We start from the raw sequence: 18,732 nt of genomic DNA on the forward strand, positions 1-18,732 counted from the left end.
CACGCACACCCCCATCCACATTAACGGGACGGAGGTGGAACGTGTTTCTAGCTTCAGGTTACATAGAAACATAGAAACATAGAAAGTAGGTGCGAGAGTAGACCACCAGGTCCGTCGAGCCCGCACCGCCATTCGCTCATGGCTGAACACTAAACAGACACACTTACCCACAAACAGTAGACACAAGACACAGAACACAAGACACTACCCTCCCCTTTATACCGCTATCACCCCTCTCCACCCCAAGAACCTCGTGATCTCCTGGGGGAGGCAAAAAAACGGATAAAAACCCAGGTCCAATTCGGGAAAAAAATCCGGGAAATTCCTCTCCGACCCCAATCCAGGCGATCGACACTTGTCCAGGAGATCACTCAGGTCTTACTATACTAACCATACCTAGGTCCATATCCCTGCCCTCTCCCCGTAGCCCCTTATCCCCTTGGCAGCTAAAAAACCATCTATTTTAGTCTTAAATATATTTAACGTTTCTGCTTCCACTGCTCCCTGGGGCAGTGAATTCCATAAATTAACCACCCTCTGGGTGAAGAAGTTCTTCCTCATCTCAGTTTTAAAAGAGCCCCCCCTTATTCTGCAACTATGTCCCCTAGTTCTAGTTTCCCCGATCATTGGGAACATCCTCGGTGCATCCACCCGATCAAGGCCCCTCACGATCTTATATGTTTCAATGAGATCGCCTCTCATTCTTCTAAACTCCAAAGAGTAGAGTTCCAGCCTACTTAACCTTTCCTCATATGTCAATCCCCTCATTGCAGGAATTAATCTTGTAAACCTTCGCTGCACTGCCTCCAGGGCTAGTACATCCTTTCTTAAGTATGGACCCCAGAACTGTACACAGTATTCCAAATGTGGTCTCACTAATACTGTGTACAGCTGCAGCAAGACCTCCGTGTTTTTATACTCAATCCCCCTAGCAATAAAGGCCAAAACTCCATTGGCCTTCCTGATTGCTTGCTGCACCTGCATACTAACTTTTAGTGATTCATGTACTAATACCCCTAGATCCCTTTGCGTTGCATTACAACGCAGCTCCTCCTCATTTAGAAAATAACTTGCCCTATCATTTTTTTTCCCAAAGTGAATGACTTCACATTTATTAGTATTAAATTTCATCTGCCAAGTTGTTGCCCACTCACCTAGCTTATCTATATCCTTTTGCAGACTCTTCCTATCCTCCTCATCCCCTACTGTTCCTCCCATTTTTGTATCGTCCGCAAATTTTGATATATTACACTTGGTTCCCTCCTCCAAATCATTTATATAAATTGTGAACAACTGGGGTCCCAGCACCGACCCTTGCGGAACCCCACTAGTTACCGGTTGCCATCCCGAGTATGAACCATTTATCCCCACTCTCTGCTTCCTATTTGTTAGCCAATCCTCTACTCATGCTAATATATTACCCCCAATCCCATAATTTTTTATTTTTAGCAATAGTCTCTTATGTGGCACCTTGTCAAAAGCCTTTTGGAAGTCCAAGTATACCACATCCACCGGTTCCCCTTTATCCACCCGGGTTGTTACTTCCTCAAAGAATTCGAGCAGATTCGTTAAACAGGACTTCCCCTTCACAAAACCATGCTGGTTCTGTCCGATGAAGTCATGTTTATCCAAGTGCCCCGTTAGTGTTTCTTTAATAATTGTCTCTAACATTTTACCCACCACCGATGTTAGACTAACCGGTCTATAGTTACCCGCCTTCTGTTTACTTCCTTTTTTAAATATAGGTGTTACATTGGCCATTTTCCAATCCACTGGGACCGTTCCTGCCTCCAGGGAGTTTTGGAAAATTATCACCAATGCATCCACAATCCCCACCGCTATCTCCCTCAAGACCCTTGGATGTAATCCATCAGGTTCCTGGGAGTCAACATCTCCGATGACCTCTCTTGGACCCACAATACCTCAACTCTGATCAAGAAGGCTCACCAGCGTCTCTTCTTCCTGAGGAGACTGAAGAAGGTCCATCTGTCTCCTCAGATCCTGGTGAACTTCTACCGCTGCACCATCGAGAGCATCCTTACCAACTGCATCACAGTATGGTATGGCAACTGCTCTGTCTCCGACCAGAAGGCATTGCAGAGGGTGGTGAAAATTGCCCAACGCATCACCGGTTCCTCGCTCCCCTCCATTGAGTCTGTCCAAAGCAAGCGTTGTCTGCGGAGGGCGCTCAGCATCGCCAAGGACTGCTCTCACCCCAACCATGGACTGTTTACGCCTCCCTCCTACCATCCGGGAGGCGCTACAGGTCTCTCCGTTGCCGAACCAGCAGGTCCAGGAACAGCTTCTTCCCGGCGGCTGTCACTCTACTCAACAACGTACCTCGGTGACTGCCAATCACCCCCCCCCGGACACTTATTATTATTTATTCAAATCATTTGCTATGTCGCTCTTCCAGGGAGATGCTAAATGCATTTCGTTGTCTCTGTACTGTACACTGACAATGACAATTAAAATTGAATCTGAATCTGAATCTTATTGGAAGTCCCAGGATCATTCCCAAAGCTTCACTGGTAGCTTCCCCCACAATCGTCCTTGAGCCAAACTATAGATACTTTTCTGAGCTGGCAAACAAGTATCTGTATACATTTCCCTGCTGGATCGGTCTCCAAATGTTTCATTGCTACTCAGAGGCAATTTTCCCTTGGCTAGCCTGTTTGAGATTTTCCCTGAGTTCCAGTATCAAATTCTATTGCATAGTGGCTATATTTGGATATGCAAGGATTATCTAATTCTCAATGTATCTTGTTGATTATTTATGTCCTACTTCTTGAACTAATTTGACACAGATGAGTATGGCGTAAGGAATTACTTCGCTTTGCAGACTGTCATTTATATGCTAACACAAATTTTAACACAAATCCTGAAGGAACAACATTCCAGCTGTTCCTGAAGGCTTCTCTGATTTAAAACTCAATTTATTTCTTCCATACTGAGACTATTCAATGCTATATCCATGCCACATCTCTTCCCACTGGTGTAAATATGGCCCATTCTTTCAAGTTACCTCTCTCAGAATTCGGAGTTTATAAAGCTGAATGCATTGGATTCATTTTCAAGTTTAATACTTGTAAAATAGCTAAGCATGATTTAGTACTGACTGAACATTAGATAAATGCTAGATCGACACAAAAAGCTGGAGTAACTCAGTGGGACAAGCAGCATTTCTGGAGAGAAGGAATGGATGACGTTTCGGGTCGAGATCCTTCTTCAGACTAGATAAATGCTGCCATGAATGTGCCTAATATGTTGCAACATGTTATAGTGAAGCCCAATGGCCTTTTATTATTACTATCCTACACCTGTAAGGTCTTAAACTGATGATCAAAAATATAATCAATAAACCTTTCATCAATTCACCAGCTCGATCTTGTAATCAAACGAAAAGTGCTTCCACAGGTTATCCCCAGTTTACGAACACCAAACTTGTATTCAGGAAGCGTAGTGGAGTACATCACCAATCAGCAGCAAAGGTGCCAAAGTGGAAATGGTAGAGAGCTTCGTTCCGCAAGAAATGGCAGAAAGTTGTAAATGTACTCCTAGTCCATCACACAGAACAGATTGCTCACCGTTGACTCCATCTACACTTCCTGCTACCTCAGGAAACCAGCCAACATAATCAAAGGCCTTTCTCACCCCAGCTGTTCCTTCTTCACTCTGCTCCAGTCGGGCAGAAGATATAGATGCTTGAAAATACAAACCACCAGTCAAGAACTGATTATTTCCCACTATTATCAAGCTTCTGAATGGTCGAAGGTACAGTCGATTCTCATAGAGGACATTGGACTTTGTCTATGGAACAGTTGCGCTACTATATTAAGAGAGTCAAGGGTGTTTTATTGTCATATGTACCAAAACCGGTTAATTAAATTCTTACTTGCAGCAGCTTGACAGGTTTGTAAATAGTACTCAATAAAAACCCCCCAAATAGTGCAAAATAAAACAAAGTCTGAAGTCCCTAGTGCAACCAAGGCAGTTTATAGTTTAGTTGGAGTTCCTAGTGTTCAGTAGCATGATGATTGTTGGGTTGAAGCTGTTCCTGAACCTGGATGTAACAATTATCAGACCTTTCTGATGGCAGGAGTGAAATGAGCAGCGGCGCGACTCACCCGTTGCAGCGGCCCCTACAGCTTGTCTGTCTTTTTTTTATTTTTTGTCTAGTTAAATGTAGTGTTGGTGTTTTTTAATACTGGTTTTAAATGTGTATATGTGGGGGGGGGGGGGGGGGGGGGGGGGGGGGGGGGGGGGGGGGAAACTGTTTAAAATCTCTTCCCTGTCCGGGAGACCCGACCTTTTCCCTGTCGGGTCTCCGTTGTCGTTGGGGCCTAGCACTGTGGAGCGGCCTCCAACCTGAACGACCCGGGGGCTCGGGAGACTGCGGAGCTGCGGACTACTCACCATCTGGCTGGCCTCGGAGCGTGGGGAGCGGTGGTGATTCGCTGCTGCGACTCGACTCCTGGGGCTTGGAGGCTCCAGCAACGCAGCCGCAGGTCCGGTGGACTGGGACATCGGGAGCTCGCGGGTCCGGGTGGAGAGACCGCTTCCCGGAGCTCCCGCAACGCGACTTCCCCAGCCCGTGTCGCGGGGTTGGAACGACCCGGAGCGGGGCCGTACATCGCCCGGCGCGGCTTCATGGCCATGGGACATTACAGCGCCCACCGGGGGCTCCAACATTGTGACTTTTAGACCGGGAGCGGGGCCGTAAATCGCCCGGCACGGCCTAAAATGGCCGTGGGACTTATCATCACCCGCCTGGGGCTTGGACATCAGGAGAGAAATGGAGAACAGGGGAGAGAAAAGACTTTGCCTTCCATCACAGTGGGTTCACTGTGATGGATGTTTGTGTGAATTAAATTGTGTGTATGTCTGTAGGAAATTGTCTTTGTATGGCTGTGGAAACTGAATTTCGTTTGAGCCTCACTGAGCCTCACTGAAGCTCAAATGACAATAAATATTGTATTGTATATTGTATTGTATGAGGGTGTGGCCGGAGTAGTGTTGGTCCTTGATGATGCAGGCTGCTTTTTTGAGACGGCGCCTCCTTAGATCCCTTTACTGAGGAAGTCAGTACCCATGAGAGACTATATTCTGCACTCTGTATCTTTCCCTTTGCTCTATTTATTGTACTTGAATTGGGCTTCATTGTATTGATGGCATGGTATCTGATTGGGTCGGGTAGTGAGCAAAACAAAGTTTTTAACTGTCTTGGTACAAATCTGGCAATAAAAACATAAACGGTACATATGAAGGTACGTTGCTGGCTGCTGCAGGTCACTGTTCTTGACACTAGCTTGAATTTTGCCACATCAAACCCAGGAACAATACATTCTACTCAATATATAAAATCGTTGCGATTCCAATCTCATGATGCACCATCTGGATCAGCACAGGTGTCCTTTTTAAACCTCCCACCGCAGTGGACTAGATATCCAAAAATAACGAGATGGAGTACAGAAAGGAGATTGAAGACCTTGTAACTTAGTGCCAAGACAACAACTCTCCCTCAATGTCAGCAAGACAAAGGAAATTGTGATTGACTTTCGGAAATGAAGCAGTACATACATCCCAGTATACATTGAAGGCACTGAAGGAGAGTTGGTCAAAAGCTTCATGTTCCTAGGAATAAATATCACTAGCAATTTGCCTTGGGCAGCCACATTGAAGACATGGCCAAGAAAGCACATCAACGCCTCTACTTCCTTAGAAGGATTAGGATGCTGGACATGTTCCCAACCACTTTCACCAAGTTCGACAGATGTGCCATATATAGCATTTCATCAGGATGCATCTGCCTGGTTTGAGAATACCTCCATCCAAGCCAGCAAGAAATTGCAGAGAATTGTGGATGTAGCCCAGACCATCACAGAAACCAGCCACTCTTCCATTGACTCCACCTACACTTTACGTTACCTCGGCAAGGCTGCCAGCATAATCAAGGACTAGTCGCATATCGGTCATTCCCATTTCTCCCCTCTCACACCAGGAAAGAGGTGCAGAAATGGGAAAATGCATACCTCCAGATTCAGTGACAGTTTCGTCCCAACTGTTATCTATCAACTGGACGGTCCTCTCATCAGCTAGAGTGCGGTCCTGACCTTCCATCTACCTTGTTGGAGACCTTTGAACTATCTGTAATCAGACTTTATTGAACTTCAATGTTATATCTTGCGCTATGAGCTGTACCCTTTATCCTTGTAGTTGCCATTTAGCTTAACTCAGTATGTTATAACTATATCCAGTTACCTTTAAATTTTATCTGCCTGTAATTGTGTGGGCGGGATTTATACGTAGTTTGAGGCGTGTTTGCGGCTGGGATTCTCGCGCAGACTCCCAAGTTTAGATTAGTTAGGGGAAGATAAGGGAAGAGGCAGTTTTTGACCATGCACGAGCATGACCACGAGTATGATTGAAATGTACTTACACAAGAAGAAGCCAGTATGAATTATCTTACTGTTTGTACTACTACAATAAAAAAACTATTAATCATGTGACTGTTTTTGGAAGATTTATCTTTCAACGGCATTGAATGTCTTGTGGAGAGCTCGTGGGTGCGTATTAATTACCTTCTGATCCTCGGTCATCAATGACATCAGTGACTATCGAGGACTAAATCCTTGAGACGATGTGAAATCTGTCACCACAATCCTTTACCTGTCCACTGTGGACGGCTTGATTATATTCATCTAGTCTTTTCTTTGACTGGATAGCATGCAAACAAAACTTTTTCACTGTACCTCACTACAAGTGACGATAATAAACTAAACTAAAAACTAAGGTTTAGGATTTCTCTGCAGTTATATCTTTTAAAATAATACACTTATTAGTCTAAGATAGGGTTGAGCTATTTTTTTTTATATGAACTTCATTATTAAGAATGAGATTTAAAATGCTTCTCCTGATGTCGCAGGCAACATGCAAGTCCGTAATTTATGGATGGGGTGGCCTTCAGGTAAGACTGGAGCGTTGGGGCATGTGTCACACCTCTCTCATCCTGCAGCCTTCTGGGAACATGTACAATTGCTGGAGAACAAGGTAGACCACTGAAAAGTAATCCTACTATATCAGAGGGGCATAATGAACTGTTGTGCTCTGTGTACTGTTTCACAGAGATTTGGCTCACACGTAACTCTCTGGATGCAGTGCTCCAGTCTGTGGTTGTTTCTATACACATTCTCCGGGTTGCAGAGTCAGAAAAAGGAAGAGACGGCAATGTCTGGTTCATAATAAACTTGTCATGGTGCCTGGACATGTTTGCTTTCCCATTCCCACTCACTGACCTGGAATATCTGGTGCTTAGGTGCCGACTGTTCAACTTACCGAGAAAGATCTCTCTCACCCTGACTCAGTCTACATCCCAGCTCAGGCAGACGTCAGCTATCACTTGGGAAAGTGAGCACCCTAATCAATAAGCACGAAATGGCGTATCCCGCTGCCTTCCACACCACGTCATCTTCCACACCAGTGGACCCCGCACATTTGATCAGTGCTTAACCATCATCAGGAGCACCAACCACTCCATCCACATCTGGACATCTGGATGAGCTCAGTGCCTTTTATCACCCTTGTATGCATGCTTTGAAAGAGAGATTAATGATACACGTACACAAGGGCCCACAGCCCCTGAGGTCTCTGATCTCAGTCTCTGAGGCAGATGTCAGAGCATCCTTGAAGACGGTGAAACCAGGCAAAGTGTCCAGCCAAGATGGTGTACCTGGCAGAATGTTAAATATCTGTGCGGACCAACTGGCTGAAGTGTTTAAGGACATCTTCAACCTCTTGGTTTGGAGGCCTGAGGAACCAAAAAGGCATTTATCATACAGCCTAAGAGCAGTACATTAATGTGGCTTCAGTCTACATACTTTGAGATAGACACTAAATGCTGGAGTAACAGGCAACATCCTTGGAGAGAAGGAATGGGTGACATTTCTTCAGACTAAAAATCACGGGAAATGGAAACGAGAGATAGAGGGTACTTGTGGTTAAACGCAAATTGGAGGAACAGCATTTCATTTTGCTTGGGCAGCTTACAACCCAGGGGTATAAATATTGATATCTCCAGCTTCAAGTAACCCCTGCATTCCCTCTCTCTCCATCCCTCTCCCACCCAGGTTACACCAGTTTTTCTTTCTCAACTAGCTACAGCTAACAATGACCTGTTTCCTTTATAATTGTAACTTTTTTTGCATACCATTAATTCATTTGTTCTATATCTGAATCATCGTCTATCTCTCATTTCCCTTTCCCGTGACTTTCAGTATGAAGATCTCGACCCGAAACGTCACCCATTCCTTCTCTCCAGAGATGTTGCTTGTACCGCTGAGTTACTCCAGCATTTTGTGTCTATCTTCAGTTCAAACCAGCATTTGCAGTTCCTTCCCATACATACTTTGAGAGGTTGGTTATGGCACAATTAAACTTCTGCCTCAGAAATGACCTGGATCCACTTCAATTTACCTTCCATCACAACAGGTGAACAGCAGATGCAATTTCACTTGCTCTCCACTCTGCTCTGGGCCATCTGGATAACAGGAACATATATGTCAGGCTGTTGTTCTTTGACTACAGCTCAATGTTTAACAATATCATTTCCTAAAGCTAATCACCAATCTCCAAGACTTGTAACTGGATCCTCAACTTCTTCATTGGCAGACTGCAGTCAATGTGGATGGTAACAACATTTTCTCCACACCGACCAGCAACACAAGTGCATCTCACGGCTGCACTTCCTGCTGCACTCTATTTACACACATCACTGTGGTTAAGCACGTACAATGATATCTATAAATTCACTGATGGCATCACTGTTGGCTGAATCACAGATGGTAATAGTCAAAGTACAGGACAGATGAATTTAATAGAGAGAAATGTGAGGTGTTGCATTTTGGAAAGTCTAACATGGGCAGGACATACACTGAATGGTAGGGCTCTGAGAAGTGTTGTAGAGCAGAGGGATCTAGGAGTGCAGGTACATAGTTCCTTGAAGGTGGCATCATAGGTAGATGGGGTGGTGAATAAGACTAATGATACTTGGGCCTTCGTCAGTCAGGTATGGACATTGGGAGGTCATGTTGCAGTTATATAAGACGTTGTTGAGGCCGCATTTAGAGTATTGTGTTCAATTCTGGACACCATGTTATAGGACAGATGTTGTTAAGTTGGAAAGGGCGCAGAGAGGATTTAAAAGCATGTTGCCAGGACTCGAGGGTCTGTGCTAACGGGAGAGGCTTAGGACTATTCCCTGGAGCTGCCAGGAAGAAGCCACTCTTCTTGAGACAGTGGTGAACTGCAGGAAGAAGCCTGAGATCGCCATGCTTCCTCCTTCGAAGACCAGGTCTAAACTGCTGGGACAAGCCCAAGATCGCTGATGTCATTGCAAATGCGCTCGAATGGCGAGGGGCAGTGCCCCACGCAGTCCTGGACATTGTTACCATTGTAAATGGAATAAACCATGCAAGTTCACCCTATTGCGAGTGTCGATGTAGTCACTGCCGCGTCGTTTCCTCGACCCCACTCTACTGCGCAAGCAGGGAACTGCTTAATAAACAAAATTAGAAGTATTTATGTGTTTATTCCATCAAATTTTCAAAACTAGTTGGTCTATGTTTTAAATGTTTACATTTCTTTTTATCTTACAGTGCGTTTCTCAGACCAAAGCTGGGAAAACAGTATGAAGCCTCCTGTGTGGTATGCTATCTTATTTTATCAATACAAGTGTTCTTTGATTATTTGGTTCCGTTATTAAATGAGGCTTATATTAAAGTGAACACATGGTATCGTTATGATGCTATAACGTTATGTATTACCAGGGATTACCACTGACTATAAGACCTTGGAGCAGAATTAGACCATTCGGCCCTTCAAACTGCTCTGCAATTTGATCATGGCTGATCTATTTTTCCTTCTCAACCCTATTTTTCTGCCTCCTCTTGTAACCTATGGCACTATTACTAATCAACAAACTATCAATCTCTGCTTTAAAAATACCGAATGACGGCCTCCATAGCCATCTGTACCTATGAATTCCACTAATTCACCAACCTCTGACTAAAGAAATTTCTCCTCCTCTCCATTCTAAAGGTACATCCTTTTATTCGTAGGCTCTGCCCTCTGGCCCTAGTCTACCCACTCATCCTTCCGAACTCCAGCGAGAACAGGCCCAGAGCCTTCAAATGCTTATCATACGTCAATCCAATCATCCCCTGGATCATTCTTGTCCAGACCCTCCCCAACGCCAGCATGTCCTTCCTCAGATATGGGCCCAAAACTGTTTACAGAATTCTAAATGTAGCCTGACCAGTGCCTTACAAAGTCTCAGCATTATATCCTTGCTTTTATATTCTAGTCCTCTCAAAATGAATGCTAACATTGTATTTGCCTTCCATACTGCCGACTCAACCTGCAAATTAACCTTTGGGAATCCTGCATCAGCAGTCCCAAGTCCCCTTGCACCTCCGATTATTTCCTTATTCCTTCTACTAAAGTGCATGACCGTACACTTTGCTATGCTGTATTCCATTTGCTATTTCTTTGCCCATTCATAACCGTTCCAAAACCTTGTACAGACTCCCTGCACCCTCAACACCACCTGCCCATCCACCTATCTTTGTATCATCTGCACTTGGCAACAAAACCATCAATTCCATCATCCAGATTATTAATATATAACTTGATGAGTAGTGGACCCAACACAGATCCGTGCAGAACACCACTAGTCACTGACAGCCAACCAGAAAAAGCTTTGCCTCTGCTGTTCCCACTCTTTTCCTCTGCCAGTCAGCTAATCTTTTATCCATGCTAGTACCTTACCTCTAATGCCATGTGCTTCTAACGTGTTGAGCACTCATTTGTGGCACCTTATCAGAAACTTTCTAAAATCCAAGTAAACGACATCCACTGACTATCCTTTGTCTTTCCTGCATGTTACTTCCTCAGATTTGTCGGGTAAGATCTCCCCTTAACAAAACCATGCGGACCTCAGCCTCTTTTATCTTGTGCTTCCAAGTATCCTGAAACATCATCCGTAATAATGGATTGTAAAATCTTACCAACCACTAAAATCAGACTAATGATTTGACTCATAAAATCAGACTAAAATCAGGTCAATGATTTATTTCCTATTGTTTCACTCCTTTCTTAAACAGCTACATTTGTGGTTTTCCAGTCCTCTGTAACTATTGCCACTCGATTGCAACTACTAGCCACTTGAGTAGTTCTTGAAAGATCACTACTAATGCCTCCACAATATCTATAGCTACCGCTGTGAAAACCCAAGAGTGTAATCCATCTGGTCCAGGTGACTCATCCACCTTTTGATCTTTCAGCTTCCCAAGTACCTTCTCAGTAATAGCAACTGTACTTAGTTCTGCCCCCTGTCTCTTGAATTTCAGACACATCGCCACTGTCTTCCACTGTGGAGACTGTATACAAAAATACGTACTCGGTTCTTAGCTCTAACCACAAGGATTCTACATCTTCTGATCCTATTGCTAAGGATTGGATTTAATTTATTATCAACAGAGTCACTCCACCCCCTCTGCCCACCCATTGTCTTTTTGGTAGGATGTGTATAATATATCTCAGCTCCCAGCTCTGATCTTCTTTCAGCCATGACTCTGTAATGCCCACAATCACAATTTCTAACTGTACTAAAAGGTCATCTTTCTTGTTTCACATACGATGTGCATTCTGAGCTCAATTGCATTCAAATTCCAACACTATTCTGTAGCTGCAATCTGCAAATGTGCTGGATTATTATTTTTTTTCAGTTCATTTAACACCAAAAGAGTAAATAATAAAGACTTAGATGTGTTTCTGTATTGCTCCTTTCAACACCTGATATTTAGTTTAGTTTAGTTTAAAGACACAACACGGAAACAGGCTCTTCGGCCCATGGAGTCCGTACCGACCAGCGATCCCCGAACATTAATACTATCCCACATACACTGGGGACAATTTTACATTCATACCAAGCCAATTAATTACAAAACTAAGCCTTTAACGTGTGGGAGGAAATCAGATCTCAGAGAAAACCCACGCAAGTCACGAGGGAATGTACAAACTTCGTACAGACAAGTCCACGTGGTCAGGATCGAACCCGAGCCTCTGTTGCTGTAAGGCAGTAGCTCTAACGCTATGCCGTGCCACCACCTGTTCCCAAGTGTTCCCAAGTACTTCACAATTAAATGCTCTTTAGGTATATTCATTGTACTAGTGTAGGTAAGAATGACAAACGATAACGATAAGGGGGACATAGATCAATTGAAAAATTGTACCAAGTGGTGACAGATGGCATTTAATCCATCCAGTGCAATACAATATGTTTAATACGAAGAGGACATATACCAAAACAGCAGAGACCTCAGGAATGTTGATGTATAGAAAGACTGGGGTGCAAGTTTATACCTCCCTGAAAATGGTGATACAGGTGGATAGGGTAGTGAAGATGGCATTTGGCATGGGTTGCCTTCATAGGCTGAGGCATTGAGTATAAGAGTTAGGAGGTCATGTTGCAGCTATAGTCCTAGAGTGATACAGTGTGGAAACAGGCCCTTCGGCCCAACTTGCCCACACCTGCCAACATGTCCCACTACACTACTCCCACCTGCCTGTGCTTGGTCCATATCCCTCCAAACTTGTCCTATCCATGTACCTGTCTAACTTTTTTAAACTGGGATAGCTCCAGCCTCAACTATCTCTGGCAGCTTGTTCCATACACCCACCACCCTTTGTGTGCAAAAGTTACCCTGCAGATTCCTGTTAAATCTTTTCCCCTTTACCTTGAACCTATCTCCTCGATTCCCCTACTCTGGGCAAGAGATTCTGTGCAACGACCCGATCTATTCCTCTCATGATTTTATACCTCTATAAGAACACCCTCATCCTCCTGCGCTCCACGGAATAGAGACCCAGCCTACTCAACCTCTCCCTATAGCTCACACCCTCTAGTCCTGGCAACACCCTTTCAAGCTTGACAATATCTTTCCTATAACATGGTGCCCAGAACTGAACACAATATTCTAAATGCAGTCTCACCAACATCTTATGTAAATGCAACAAAACCTCCAAACTTCTTTACACAATACTCTGACTGATGAAGGACAATGTGCCAAAATCCTTTTTGACCACCTTATTTACCTGCAACTCGTCCTTCAAGGAACCATGCACCTGTACTCCTAGATCCCTCTGCTCTACAACACTCCCCAGAGGCCTACCATTCACTGTGTAAGTCCTGCCCTTGTTAGACGTTCCAAATTACAACACCTCACATTTCTCTGTATTAAATTCCATCAACCATTCCTCAGCCCACCTGGCTAATCGATCAACTACCTGCTGCTATCTTTCACAATCATCTTCACTATCTGCAACACCACCCACTTTAGTATCATCAGCAAACCTGCTAATCTTGCCCTGTATGTTCTCATCCAAATCATTGATGTAGGTGACAAACAGTAACGGGCCCAGCACCGAACCCTGAGGCACACCCCTAGTCACAGGCCTCCAGTCCGAGAAGCAACCTTCCACCATCACCCTCGGCTTCCTTCCATGAAGCCAATTTGCTATCCATTCAGCTACAGTATCTCTCCTTGGATCCCATGCGATCTAACTTTTCGGAGCAGCCTACCATGCGGAACCTTGTCGAATGTCTTACTGAAATCCATGTATATAACACCGACTTTTTTGGTCACGTCAAAAAAACTATCAGATTTGTGAGACAAGACCTCCCACGTACAAAACCATACTGATCAACCATTGCCTGTCCAAATGCCTGTATAACCTATCCCTCAGAATACTCTAGTAACTTTCCAACTACAGATGTTAAGCTCACCGGCCCATAGTTCCCAGCATTTTCCTTGCAGCCCTTTTTGAATAGAGGCACAACATTTTCCACCCTCCAGGCACCTCTCCTGTATTTGAGGACTACTCGTAAATTTCAACCAGGGCTCCTGCAATTTCCTCTAGTTTCCCACAATGTCCTCGGATATATCTCATCAGGCCCTGGAGATTTGATAGTACCTTCAGTACTTCTTCGACGGTGCAGTTGGAGTATGGTGTTGAGTGCTGGCTGCCTCATTACAGGAATTCAATACGAGAAGCCTGATGGGTAAAGGAGATGATCCCAATGTGGATAGGTACGTGCGACTGCCATTACATAAACCTGGCTAAGGGATGGACAGGATTTGGTACAGTGCTTGAGGCGAGTTGGAGGGAAGTGGGGAGAGGGTGTTCAAAAGAGGAGGAGGGGGAGTTGTTTTATTAACTAAGGTGAACATCATGGCAGTAGTCTGAGAAGACATTACTAATGGTTCATCCAGTGAGGCCATATGGGTGGAGCTGAGAAATAAAACCTTGTTGGGAATGTACCCCCAAATAGTCATCGGGAATTAGAAGAGCAAATATGCTGGGAGCTGCAAGACCAGTTGGGCTGTAAAAATAGGGGATTTTAACTTTTCCAATATATTGTATACACATGTTTTAGTGAGGCTTTTGATAAGTTTCCTCATGGTATACTGATCAGAAGATTAAGATGTACAGGATTCATGATGTACTGGATTCATAACTGGCATATTGATTGAAGACCACATTGAGGGTTGTGGTGGAAGGTAGATATTCTGACTGGAAGTCTATGACCAGTGGAGTTCTGCTGGAAACTGTAGTGGGACTTCTGCTGTTTGTGATATATTTAAATGACATAGAAGTAAATGTAGATGCGTTGGTGAGTAAATTTGCTTAAGCCAACAAAATTGGCGGAGTTGCAAACCATGAGGAAGTCTGTCAGAAGATACCACGGGAAATAGATCAGCTGCAGAAATGGACAGAAAAATGTCAGATGGAGTTTAACCCGAGCAAGTTTGAAGTGTTGCACTTTGGGAGGTTGAATGTAAGGAGTAAAGAAACAGTTTATGTCAAGACTGGACAGCATTGATGTGCAGGGGATCATAATGCAGGTTGCAGCTACCATGTTACACTACCATGTTGCAGTTGTGTGAGACATTGCTTAAGCGACATTTGAAGTGTACAATTCTGGTCACACCACTATACGAAGGATGTGGAGAATCTGGCAAGAGTGTAATAGAGGTATACCAGGTTTCTGCCTGAATTAGAGCTTATTACTTGGAGGGAGAGATTAGATAAACTTGAATTGTTTTCTCTGGAGTGTCGGAAACTGACAGGAGACCTGATGGAAGTTTATAAAATTACGAGAGCCACAGATAGGGTAGATCATGTCTTTCCACAGGCTACAAATGTCAAATATTAGAGGACATAGCTTTAATGTGATAGGGGAACAGTTTAAAGGAGATGTGTAGGGAATTCTAAGCTTGCTATTGAGGAACCACACATCATCATTAATAGTCTTAAAACTAAGTACCCCAAGGCCTTGTTCATAACAGCTGGGGATTTCAATCAGGTTAACCTCCAGAGCATGCTGCCATAATACTACCGCCAGGTCTTCTGCCCCACCAGAGGCCCAAACACCCTTGACCACTGCTACACAATTATCAGAAAAGCATTGCAATACCACATTTCACTAAATCTGATCACCTGGCTGCGCTTCCACTCCCTGCTTACAAACAGAAACTGAAGTGGGAAGATGCAGTACAGAAAGTCATGTGCTGCTGGTCCTAGGAAACAGATGAGATTCTTCAAGACTGCTTTGAGTCAGTGGATTGCTTTATATTCAAAGTCTCTGCGGCTAACTTAGAAGAATATGTCAGTGCTGTCACAGACTTTATCAGCAAGGGGGTAGATGACTGTATACCAAAGACGACGATGTATGACTTTTCCAACAAGAAACCATGGATCAACTGAGAGGTCTACTCCCAGGTGAAGTCCAGATCTGTAGCATTCAAGTTGAATGATACCGAGCAGTTCAAAATCTATTACGACCCTCGCAGAGTGATTAATGATGTCAAGAAGGAATTCCATCCAAGCAGAAGTCCTGAGGCAATGACACTGATACCCATAAGTTAAGGCAAGGGTTGCACACTATAATAAGCTACAAAAGGAAGGCGGGCAGTATTGCTGCCAACAATGGGTCCCTTCCCCATGAATTCTGTACTCTAGGTCCACTTTAAACAGAAAGGCACCACCCTCCCCATCAGTCTCTGGTGTGCTCGTAGCAACGATTAGCGTGGCAGACTTAAGACCAGCCTTCCTGAGAGTGAAGTCGTGGAAAGCAACTGGACCAGTCCTCAGGACTAGTGTGAATCAGCTGGCAGAGGTATTCACAGACATCCTTAACCTTTCACTACTCCATTTTGCGAACCCCCGCCTGCTTTATTCTGATGCTAACGTTTAGCAAGATAACATGTCTTAATGACTACCATCCAGTGGCACTGACATTCACCATTGTGATGGGCTTCGAGAGATTCATGATGGCGCACATTAACTCCAGCCTTCCATCCAGCCTTGATCCACTGCAGAATGGTTATCATCGTAACAGGTTCAATAGCGGATGCAATCTTGTTGGACCTAAACTTATCTCTGGTACACCGAGACAATAAGGACTCCTAGGTTAGAGTCCTATCTATTGACTGCAGCTCTAACAATAACAAGATATAGAAGTTAGTAACATGGTGTCAAACCAATAATTCTCTCCCTCAATGAGACAAAGGAGCTAAATATTGACTTCAGGATGCATGGTGGAGTACATGCTCTAATTAATATCAATGATGCCAAAGTGGAAATCGATGAGAGTTTCAAGTTCCTTGGCATTAATATTAGCAAAGATCTTTCCAAGACCGCAAGAAATTAACAACCGCTCTGCCCAAGACCGCAAGAAATTGCAGAGACTTGTGGATGTAGCACAATCCATCACACAGACCAGATTCCCACCATTGACTGCATCTACACTTCACGCTGCCTCGGAAAAGCTGCCAACATAATCAAAGACTTGTCCCACTCGAGTCGTTCTTACTTCTCCCTGCTCCCTTCAGGCATCAGGCTTACCAACAGACTCAAAGGTATCAAAGGTATTTTATTGGTCACATTCACATACACCTATGTGTAGTGAAGTGAAATGCTTCTTGCCATTTTGCAGCACATAAAGAAGGAATACAGACATAACATTAATAAGAGTTTTAAACATAAAGAACATCCCCCCACAATGGTTCCCATTATGAGGGAAGGCACAAAGTCCAGTCCCCAACCCCAGTTTACCCATAGTCGGGCCCATTGAGGCCGCCACAGTGGCCTCTACGGAGGCCCGATGTTCCAGGCCGTTCTCGCCGGGTGATGTTGCTCCGGCGTCGGGAGAGTCCTCTCAGCGGCTTGGGAACCCTGGAATGGCCGCTTCCGTACTGGAGGCCACGGCTTCCAAAGGCCGATTGGAGCTCCACAACTGGCGATCTCATCTAGAGATCCCAGGCTCCCGGTGTAAAGTCAGCGCCGCCGCCCGCAGCTGGTCGCTCCACAGTCCCGCAGCTCCGCGATGTTTTCCTCAGCGATCTTCAGCTCACCGGAGCTCCAGCGTGGCGACCCGGGCAAGGTATCGCCCGCTCCGCGATAGCGCTCCAGCACTGTGCCGCCGCCGAAGCCGAGGTTCTGGGCGGTTCCCGACAGGAAACGCCGCTCCAGGCCCGCTGGTAGGCCGCGAGGACGGGTCGAAGCTGCAGCCCGGAGAAAAGCTGCCTCTCCGACCAGGTAGGGACCCTGAAAGGTAGTTTCCCCCTTCCCCCCCCCACATAAAAAAGTCTAGACCTCCAAACAAAACACTTAACTAACTAAAATAAAAAATAAAAAGATGAAAAGACAGACAGCTGCTGGCTGGGCAGCCGTGCACAGGTCAGCACCCCCATGCACAGGACAGCGCCCCCAGACTCAGGAACAGGTTATCTGTTATTAGGCTTCTGAATGGTCCTTCCACTGTCCGATTCACCTGTACCTCAATGTGGACTTTGTCTATGGAACTGATACGCCACAATGCTAAGAACTATATTCTGCACTTGGTATCTTCATTTTTGCTCCATCTATTGTGGTTGAGTTTGACGATTGTATTTATTGATATAGTATACCTAATCTGTTTGGATAGAATGAAAAACAAGTATCTAATTACACATTTCAATAATAAACCTAAACTAAGGCAAGCCTTTTTACACAGAGAGTGGTAGGTGCTGGGAGTTGGGGTGGCTGGTAGAGGCATTTGAACAGTTATGGAGTGGATGGATATAGATCATGTGCTGGCAGTTAGGATTAGTTTACTTTGGCATCAGAACAGATATTGTGGGCCGAACACTCTGTACTGTTTTATGTTTAAATTTTAATCTGACTAATTTGCACAACAATCTTCTAACTTCTGCATTGTGTCATGTACTTAGAAATAAATAGTATGTTTACTGTGAGAAGAATTAATTGATTTATTTTAATTGTGCTTCTTTGGTTTCTAGTCTTTTGAGCGTGTATTGGTAGAAAGTAAGCTACATGGTCTCTCACCTGCTCTTTCTGAAGCCATCCAGAGCATCACACGTTGGGAACTTGTACAGGCTGCCCTTCCACATGTACTCCACTGCACAGCCACACTTCTGTCAAACCGGAATAAGCTTGGTGAGCTGTTTGGCATTTTTCTCTTCCTATTGCTCTTTCTATCTTTAAACATATTTTGGTTATTTAATATCTCCATCGGATATTTTTCAGTATACATGCATTTCTCCATGACTATAGACTTAATGTGCATTCAGTAGTAACTCGAAATTCTCAATAACAAAATAAAAATTGTCA

General features: G+C 44.4%; 1 protein-coding gene across 6 annotated transcripts in view; it reads left to right on the forward strand.

Annotated features, from left to right (window-relative positions):
- unc80 (unc-80 homolog, NALCN channel complex subunit) overlaps positions 1 to 18,732 on the forward strand; it is a 345,386-nt gene that overhangs the window by 10,536 nt on the left and 316,118 nt on the right. For all 6 annotated transcript variants that reach the window (XM_033023608.1, XM_033023610.1, XM_033023609.1 and 3 more), the window contains exons 2-3: positions 9,654 to 9,702; positions 18,402 to 18,558. In XM_033023608.1, coding sequence (XP_032879499.1) covers positions 9,654 to 9,702; positions 18,402 to 18,558 — 206 coding nt within the window. The remainder of the gene's footprint in view (positions 1 to 9,653; positions 9,703 to 18,401; positions 18,559 to 18,732) is intronic.

Source organism: Amblyraja radiata, chromosome 7 (assembly GCF_010909765.2).
Source record: "Amblyraja radiata isolate CabotCenter1 chromosome 7, sAmbRad1.1.pri, whole genome shotgun sequence".
In the NCBI taxonomy this organism is placed as follows: Eukaryota; Metazoa; Chordata; class Chondrichthyes; order Rajiformes; family Rajidae; genus Amblyraja; species Amblyraja radiata.